Consider the following 9724-nt stretch of genomic DNA (forward strand, 5'->3'; position numbering starts at 1 on the left):
TGATAAAATGAGGCCATATTACGTTCCAAAGATCTTTTTCAAAATAGTAAAAATTATATCATTATATATCATTTTTTTGATATGAAAAAATAGCAGGGTGGGGCTAATAGAGCTAAAAGAAAGGGAATTCGATTTATTTTTCGAAAAGTAATTTATTTATATAACAAAACACTTCTCAATTAAAGGAATTCATTTGGACCCTTTGAATTAAGATAGGTCCGGCACATATTTGGTATGCCACATAATTATATATGCTTATTCTTTTTTTTTTCTCTCTTTCTTTTTTTTTTTATAGATTTTTTTGCCGGAGAGGCTCGAGTTAAAATAAGAATGAAATGGTCAATAAGAGAAAATAACATAACAAGATATATATCTAGTTGGGCGCGAGCTCCCTCTCAAGCTTCACCCTCTCTTTAAAATTCAAACTACTCGCCGAAATTTATAAAATTTTAGTTGTATTTTCTTTTCTTTTCTTTTTCTTTGATACATGAAAAAAGAAAAGAGCGGAAATATCTGAAACTAAGAAATGCACATGTAGCTAGTTTTTGGAAAAAATGATAATTATGTCTTCACGAAAACTACTTATTGAATTTATTTAAAAAAAAAAATAAGTACGAGTAAATGACAAAGGGACAACTACATGTCCCGCATTTAAATTTTTAGAAATATAAAATCGATTGCCATGGCGGAGAAGTTAGTTGAAATGTCATAAGCTGTCACGACCACATAGGCGACTTTGGCTAAGCATATTTCAACCTCCACCAAATTCCAAATAAAATCACCAACTAGTTAAACCACTACAGTATTTCTTTTTAATCCAACAATAGCACTAGCATTTGTGGAAAGAAAAATATGGGTTAATTGCATTCCATTTTAGGAGTAGCATTCAACTTTGGTTCTTAGCTATTTGTGACTTTTTTTTTTTTAATTTTATTTTTTCAAATGACTTGAAAGACATGTCGGTACATAGTAATAATATGCATACCAAAATTGACAGCCATGATGATTTGATTTTCAAGAAATCTGATACTAGTAATATATAGTAAATGTTAAAAACTCTTTTATATCATTGACTGGTTTTCTTCAACAAAATCAACACAATTGAAAACGTGTTGCCAACATTCTGCTTACCTACCTCTCCACCATTTCTACATTTTCTCCTAAGTTTCCCAAGAATCTGTCTCTTTTCCTAGGACTTTTATTCATTAGACCATTTCTTAATTGACAAAATTTTCAAGAAACTAATAAGACCCCAACAGACAACATAGGACAGTATCTTTGTGTTATTAGTCTGATGTGTATGCTTATAGATATTGTTCACCACATTGGGATTGGTACACTGAACCATGGCTTTGAAAGCTGCCTGTTGTACTAATCAGCAGCATTGTTGTACTTATCCTCAATCTTTGAAATTGGGTTATGGGTCTAGGGGTTTTGGGTCAAGTTTCTTGAATTTCAGGGCCCATAGGAAATGGGAATGTTTGGTTGTGTTGTCTGATAGAGCTATTACTCCTGTTGAAGATGAGGAGCCATTGGCACCTGGGTTTGCTTCTCCTGGTACTGTTGAAGAGACTGAGATCATCCAGTCTAAAGGATTTCACAGGGATTTACAATCTTTACCAAGTTAGTGTTTTCTTTCTTTTTCCTTTCAATGTCTTGTTAATTTGGGATTGTGTGATTTAGAAATTCTTTTAATGCCTTTAGTGATTTGGGATTACACTGGGCATGTTGTTGTTGTTGCCTTTAGTGATTTGGGATATATTCAGAACTATAATGGATTCATTTTAGCAGTTCATTACCTTTTTGGGTTCTACAGAATGAGAATAGACTTGGTTTTTTTTTTAGAATGCTAAGAAAGGAGGTCTTTGTGGTAATAACAAGTTACAATTGGATGAAAAGATTGATCTTTGCATAAAGTTGTAACCTTTTTTAGTCCATGTCATTTTTTGAAAGATCCAATTGTGTCGAGTACTCTCTTGATTATTAGCTTTCTGTCTGGGATCTCTTACTTTTTGTACATAGCCCCTGAACTAATCTTACCTTATCAAAAAAAACCATTTTGTACATAGCATGTGAGAATCTGCTAAGACCATGTTGCCTGAGTGCCAGAGGCGGAGCTAGGATATTGAGACAATGAGTTTTAGATTCGAAACAAGCATCTTATATGTCCTGGATAAATTATTTATACGTATTAAGTGAACTTTTAAACACAAATAAAGGGTATTGGCCAGAACTATTTGTTATGCCGAACCCATAAGCGGAACTATAGCGCCGCCCCTGTCGAGTGCCATTTTTGGTGTCGTCGTGTTTCTTCCTGTGAAATGCATTTGGTGATTTCTCTCCAAATTAGTTGCTTTATGTTTTCACCATCCACGAATCTACTTAAGTTAGAAGGAAATATAATTCAAATTGTTGCCTCTGTTGACAGTGAACAAGAAAAGAAAATATCTGGTTGAAAACATTGTGCATTTCTGTAGATAGCTTTTTAGATTTCATTTACTCCACACTATCATGGAAGATAGAATGCAGGCAAACAGCCTCTTTCAACGATAGGTTAATATAACATACATATTTGTCACGGATGAAAACATCAAGAAAGCATTTGGCTAAATATTCCAACGAAATAAATATGTGTCAAATTCAGTTTTTGTGCTCATTGGGGCTATTCAGCTCCTTCCTTTTTTGTCCAACATCATGAGGCACAATTTTTTTTATTGCAGAACCCTTATCTGCAACAGATCCTTCGAGTGGTCACCGTGATGGTTCAAAGGTGCGAGTTGCCTATCAGGTAGACAGCAACGATCTCCATGCTCTTAACTTTTTAACTCCTTTCTTAAGTGAGATTCCTCATAAACTAATCCTCTTTGTCTAACGTAGGGAATTCCAGGTGCATATAGTGAGGCAGCTGCGCTTAAAGCATACCCGAAATGTGAAACTGTCCCATGTGATCAGTTTGAGGCTGCATTTAAGGTATTTGTGTTTTCAACCGAAGTCATTTTGGTCCTGAAGAAACTTTGCACTTTGTCACACCTTTATACTATTAGTTTTCATTTCTCAGGCAGTTGAATTGTGGTTAGTAGACAAAGCTGTACTCCCAATCGAAAACACAGTTGGTGGGAGCATCCACCGTAACTACGATCTACTCCTTCGGCACAGGCTGCATATTGTGGGAGAAGTTCAGTTGCTTGTTAACCACTGCCTTTTGGGCTTGCCAGGAATCAGGAAAGAGGAACTAAAGTGCGTCGTGAGCCACCCTCAGGTAATTGTTTAATTTCATTATTCAGAAGAATCTCATTTTCTCATTAATAATTGTGAAAAGATATAGATATATTGGATTAGCTTTAGGGGTTGAGTTAACTAAAAGCAGTTACTTCCTTTAGTTTTGCACATTGCATATTTCTTTCTTCCATTTCTACTTAGTAAATGCTAATACAACCAGTACTTGCTTTCAGGCACTTGAACAATGCAACGTCATGTTAAATAAGTTAGGCGTTGCAAGGGTCAGTAGTGATGATACTTCCATTGCTGCTCAGGTATTCCAATTAAATTCTCTTTCATTCTCTGCCGTTTTTGTTTCCACATTATTGACACCTCGACAGATTGTCGCATCTGGAGGAAGGAGAGATACTGGAGCAGTGGCAAGTGCTCGAGCTGCAGAAATTTACGGGCTCAGCATTCTTGCACAAAGAATTCAGGTTAGGATTTTGCATTTCTGAGGTTTACACGTTCATAAAATAATAACATTTGCATAGGCTGCATATCGACCAATAACCTCTTGAGGATCTTGGCTGACCTTTGATGATCTGACCCCTCCCCAGAATGTTAAGGGTTTAGATTTGCTGGAGCATGGGATGGTTTCTTGGTTTAAGAATTCACCAATCCCTGAGGGTTTAGAGGTTTCCTACAGAAAAAGAAGATCGTGAAAAATGTACAGATTTTTTATTTTTTATTTATAGTTTTAGGCTGCATCTTTTTGCTTGATTTATGTATTGAATTAGAATAACAAGATCCTTCATCATGGGGTTTGATAGTCCCCTACTCCCCTTTCATATTTAATCTCAAATTGCCAGAAGGGTCATAGGAAATATTATTTCTTTTGTTCAGTGATGTAACCTAATTGCTAATTAGTTCATTTTTGTAAATTTATACGGTACTCTAAAAGTGTGAGACAGGATATTGCTAGTAGCTGATTTTTTCTTTTTTCATCACTGTAGTTATCCCTATCTAAGAACTGTTGTAAAAATAATGTTGTTTACAGAAGGCATGGTTTGCACACTTCTTGTTAGCCCTTCACGTCTATTTTCTATCTTCACATGGAACCATAAGCAATTTCAGGAGTAAGAGCTAGCAATATCGACGGAATTGAATGATGAAGAAAAGATCATGGAATTTTAGTGGATTTGGTCTTGGCTTACAAATTAACATTTTCCATTTTCTGCTCGTCCAGCCAGTAACGAGCAAGAAATACATTTCCTTTAAGGAACTTGCATGCGTGTCAAAATGAGGAAGAATATGTTTCAAATTGGTAAAACTGGGAATAGAATGAACTTTCAGAGGCAGTTCCAACTGTGAACCAGTCCGCTAAGTATTTCTGTTGGTGTTTGGGCACAACTTCGCCCATTTGTGCCTCCCTGATAAATTAAGACTATAGGTTAATGGCCAGCGTAAAAATAATTAAACCACAAAGATGGTGTTTGGGTGTGGCGAGGTTATTCCAGCATCACTAATTTCTTCCTTTTCAAATTAGTCAATGCTTCATTGCAGATATTAATGCTTCTAAGTTTTGATTTCAAATTTCGTAGCTGTATTTGAAACTTTTGAGCTTCATCTCTTGCTTGTGATCTGCTGCAGGAGATTAGTGAATATCGGGACTCTGTTTCTACATGCTTTTCTCCTTTCTCTTTCCCTTTTGGCCTTTTTCTTCCTCTAATCAACTTTATGGATACTCTGAGTGGAATTATGTGGATTTCAGAATGTGAAGAAAAAGTCTTTGGTTTGTGCAGTTACAAGACAACAAAGTAAATCTTGCCTGGATGGGCGCGTAGAAGTCTTAGCATGATGCGTCTTTTGTTTAAAACTGTGACTCTCTTATTAAGTATGTCGGGTCCTCCAAAAATGCCGCTGCACCCATGTCGAGTTCTCCAGTAATGCAAACCATATCCCAGCACCCGCAGTGAAGTTGAATAGTAACTAGTAAACTTTGAATATTTAATTAATTAAACATAAAAGGTCAAGTCATAATTACACAATACTCAATGGTCATTTAACTTATTAAATAGAAATCGAGTCATATTACATTGTTGTTAGTTATTTTTCAACAAAACAATGTGCCTGCTTACACCTTAGAATCCTAAATTTTATGTGATGACAAATCCGGTCTCTAGATCCACATCTGTGTCGGATACCCTCACCCTTATCCAAGCAACATAGTTCTTAAGACAGTCTGAGACCTACTTGTTCAGGACCGTTGAAGATGTTTAATTGTTTATATCTTCTCTCTGCTTTATCATCTTTATCACAATTGTATGCAACTTGATTCTACACTCTTGACCAAGCAGGTGCAGCTAAAAAAACTGCAAAGCAATTAGCCTAATCTTTTTGTTATAGTCTGCTGTAAAACTTCAGTAATGTGATTTTAGTTGATGACCCACTAACCAGGATGATCCAGATAATATCACCAGATATCTGATACTAGCAAGGGAGCCCATAATTCCTGGAACTGATAGGCCATATAAGGTAGTACATATTTCTTCTCTATCCAACTTATATTGTTCATACGAAGAATCCATTTTCATTTCCCCAACATTTTCTAGACAAGCATTGTCTTCACTCTGGAAGAAGGGCCTGGGGTTCTATTCAAGGCCTTAGCAGTTTTTGCTCTGAGAGAGATCAATTTAACGAAGGTATTTCCTTCGAAATGCTTCTGTAGTTGCCTTCTCTAATTAAAAGGTTCTGAGGCATGTTCTATTATATTCATACAGATTGAGAGCCGACCACAAAAGAAGCGCCCATTAAGGGTAGTAGATGACTCCAACAAAGGAAGTGCCAAGTGAGTCTTAAATCTGTTTATTGCGCTAAGCAACTGACTGAAACCGTATCTGCTTTGTCTAATTTATCTTTCTCGCTCTGGATATCTTCGAATTATAATCCTCGGTTCCCATTGATATAATTTGTTCTCTATTCAGTTTGTTATTTTGAGAAATATAAGCTTTAACTCCCCGTGTATGAGTTTCGCAACGTACAGCTGATCCCGAATCCAAATAGAGGAGGATTGCATTGGGTTAAAAACCAATGTACAAATAGATGATGAATCCTTTAGATATTGAATTCGTAAATAGATTGGAATGGATATAAAGGGTTTATTTAGCCGATTCCTATTGGTTTGGCATTGAGCGTAGTTGATTGATTGATATAATAGTTCTCTCAACATTCAAAGTTGGCTTTACACCCGCAACTTTTGTTAATTTCTTCCTAAAGGAAAAAATGATTCCGTAAAAACATCTAGTGTGTGTTTGGTATGGAGGAAAATATTTTCTTTCAAATGTTTTCCAATTTTCTCATGTTTGGTTGGGCAAAATGTTTTGGAAAATATTTTTTTTAGGAAAACAAGTCCCTTAAAAATCAGGTTAATGACTTTCTTGATGGGAGTAGGGAAAACAAGTTTTGTATAAGTGGCATTGCACACTTATTATCCCCTTCCCATTCCCAACCATCCTCATACAACACCCCACCCTCGCCCCCACCACTCTACCTTTACACCCATCCCATAGTACGTTCCTAGATTATGTATAGATGCTTTTTGGGACAATATTTCCTGCTTGCTTACTAAACAACAGAAAATAATATTAAGAGAACTACTTATTTTCAAAGAAAACATTTTCTACTGAAACACTTTCCGTAAAAAACATTTTCCTTCATACCAAACGCACCCCTAGTTCCATTTGCAATTCCGAAACAAAAAGAAGATTTGTTTTAAGGTGCATTTAACAGTCCTCCCATCCAACAATATATTCCTTATTATGACCTTGTCCCACTCCATGCCCACAGCCCTTCTTCAAGGTTGTGGATTACTGAAGCATGTAGGAAAAGCAACATAATTCGGAGGAAAGATGGATCTTTAAGCGGGTGATTTTAGTCCTTTCTTCTGGTATAGGTTTGATATGCCACTATAGAGCTCCTTCATAGCACGGTTTCCTAATTTTCTGTTTGCTAAATATGTTAAAGGTACTAGATGGCTTCATAAATAGTTCAAGTGCCTAAAGCTTATCCAGAAAAGAAAAAGAAATAATTCAAGTGCCTTGAGAACAAATGGAATCGCACAAGTCATTGAGATGGCTGTGTTTGTTTATCCTTTTCACTTTACCGGGGAAGAGAAGGGTGGAATTGGAAGTTTTGAATTTGTTTTCATCCCTGTTTAATTTCATGGAAGAAGCAAAAGAATTAGGGAGTTTAACTGCACCCATGAATGTGATATCTTTAGTTCCTCACCGCTTCCTTTTCAAACTATATATTTATTTCACACTACTCCCTTCTCTTTATAATCATCTTTTCCTTCCCCACATTTCCAGACCATAAATGTTGTTGTTAAGTCATAGCAAGATTGAACAACATCCAGCAGCTTCAGTCCTGCAAGGAATAAGTGCAGGATGATCCTTTACATTTGCACACCGGCATATGTTGCACTTCATTCTCTTCTCATGGCTAGGGTAAATTTTAACTAGGCCTACTCGTGTTGTTGTGGAATGTAAGAAAGTGACTAAATTTTGATGGCAGGTACTTTGACTACCTCTTTTACATTGACTTTGAAGCATCGATGGCAGACCCTCGTGCTCAATTTGCTCTTGGGCATCTTCAGGTTAGTACAACTATCTCTCATGTGACCCTTCAGCCACATGTGTTTTCTTGTTGCTCTATTACCATCCCCAACTTGCTTGGGATTGAGGCGTAATGTTGTTGTTGTCTTTCCTCCTATTTTATATACTCTCTTTGCAGCTGTATATTATGGTCTGCCATGCTTGCAGGATTTGAACACCTCTAAATCTCTTTAACATGTCTTCTATACAGGAATTTGCAAGATTCATTCGGGTTCTTGGCTGCTATCCTATGGACACAGATTTATAATTCGTTACCTTCCAAAATCATGTTATGTTGGGAATTCAACTTGCAGAGGAGTTGCCCAACTTCAAATTGTTGTATGTGTATTATCCGCTGGGAATTACCAGTCCCATTGTTGTGCCTGCCCTGTGCTCTCATATTTTTTCCATCTGCATTTTAGAAGATTTATTGGTTCAGTTCACACCCACCCACACCCTATTTTTCTAGGTTAGCTGTCTGCAAATCTCAGGATAGCAATTAACCATTGCTTCACCTGTAGCTTTTGTCCAATGAGCAAATTGTAAGTCGTAGTCATTGTTTATCTACCTCATTTAGAGCTTCCCCCTCTGCTGGGGAAGAGGATGCGCTTGCTAAATGTACCCAGAGATGGTATCCTGTGCCTTGTGTTATAACATCTTTTAACTTCAACTAGTGAATATGTCCGTGCTTTGCGCGGTTGTAAGACCTCCTTAAATTTATAATATAAAATTTTCAATTGTCTAAATACTAAAATAATCACAAAGTATGTTTCCGAAACTTAAAGTAATTGTTATTTTTTCTTTCAAGAAATAATTTTTTAAAAGTTGATGATTTTAATCCATACGAATCTTGGATCCGAAAACAATGGCCATTAAATTACACATCCATTAACTTTCCAAGTGAAAGAAAAATGCAAAGATCAGTACTCTATGATTTTGATCCCTTGATGACTCGCTTCAAAACTATCAATAAGTCTTGTTGTTTTGCATCTCGTAAATTTGACATTCAAAATACTTTACAACGATAGTATAACTTTCACTGTTCTCAAATTAGTCAACAAAAGATCACAACAAAAGTTTAGTTAAACTGTAAGAGAATTTTAAATACTAAAAGTAAGAAAGGTTTATTAAAATAAATCGTCGCAGCAGTACAACCTTTTTTTTAGTTTCGTTTTACTGTATGCTTTTATTCTTATAAATGCAAATATTGTGAATTATATTTAGTAGATGAATATATTGTTGGGTGCAAGAATGAAGATTGATATTTTAAAAAGATCGTTATTTATGAAAGACCACATGAATAACCTTCCATGAAGGTAGCATTTTTTTATTATTCGCCCAACCAATTATTAAGTACAGCAATCTAGCAGACAAAACAAAAAAATAAGAAGAAACATAATTAGAGGCATTATTCAGTGTGAGATTTCAATATTTGTAGAAGATCTCAATTGTTTAATTTTTTGCTATATCAACTTTTATCTTATTGATATTGATGAGAATTCGATTACCTTATAATTCCGTCTCTTACACATTTTTCTTTGACCTTTCCCCTATATAATACAAAAGGAAACGGTTCCGATCTTTGTCAAGCATTGGGTAACTACATTTCGTTTGCTAGGCAAAGTATTAGAGAGCCTAATAAGTAGAGCGATTGGGTAAAGCTATTTATAGCATATTTGGTCAAGCTTCGAAAATCAGCTTATTTTAAAATGTACTTTTTTAAAAAAAAAAAATACTTTTTAGAAAAACACTTTTTGCGAAAAGCAGTTCGTGTTTGGCCAATTAATTAAAAAAACACTTTTGAACAGTCATTAGTGTTTGACCAAGCTTTTAAAAAGTGCTTCTATTTATATTTTTCTCAAAAACACTTT

The 9724-nt window shown here is 35.5% G+C and overlaps 1 protein-coding gene across 1 annotated transcript; it reads left to right on the forward strand.

The window, feature by feature from the left end:
• The first annotated feature begins 796 nt into the window (after positions 1-796).
• LOC132625030 (arogenate dehydratase/prephenate dehydratase 1, chloroplastic) lies at positions 797-8531 on the forward strand. The gene is made up of 11 exons (XM_060339793.1): positions 797-1623; positions 2721-2788; positions 2878-2970; positions 3059-3259; positions 3453-3533; positions 3600-3695; positions 5659-5736; positions 5814-5903; positions 5982-6049; positions 7774-7855; positions 8065-8531. The coding sequence occupies exons 1-11, from the start codon at positions 1347-1349 to the stop codon at positions 8119-8121; spliced, it is 1191 nt and encodes a 396-aa protein (XP_060195776.1). The 5' UTR covers positions 797-1346; the 3' UTR covers positions 8122-8531.
• The last annotated feature ends 1193 nt before the right edge of the window (positions 8532-9724 follow it).

The sequence above is a fragment of the Lycium barbarum genome, chromosome 12 (assembly GCF_019175385.1).
Source record: "Lycium barbarum isolate Lr01 chromosome 12, ASM1917538v2, whole genome shotgun sequence".
NCBI classification, from domain to species: Eukaryota; Viridiplantae; Streptophyta; class Magnoliopsida; order Solanales; family Solanaceae; genus Lycium; species Lycium barbarum.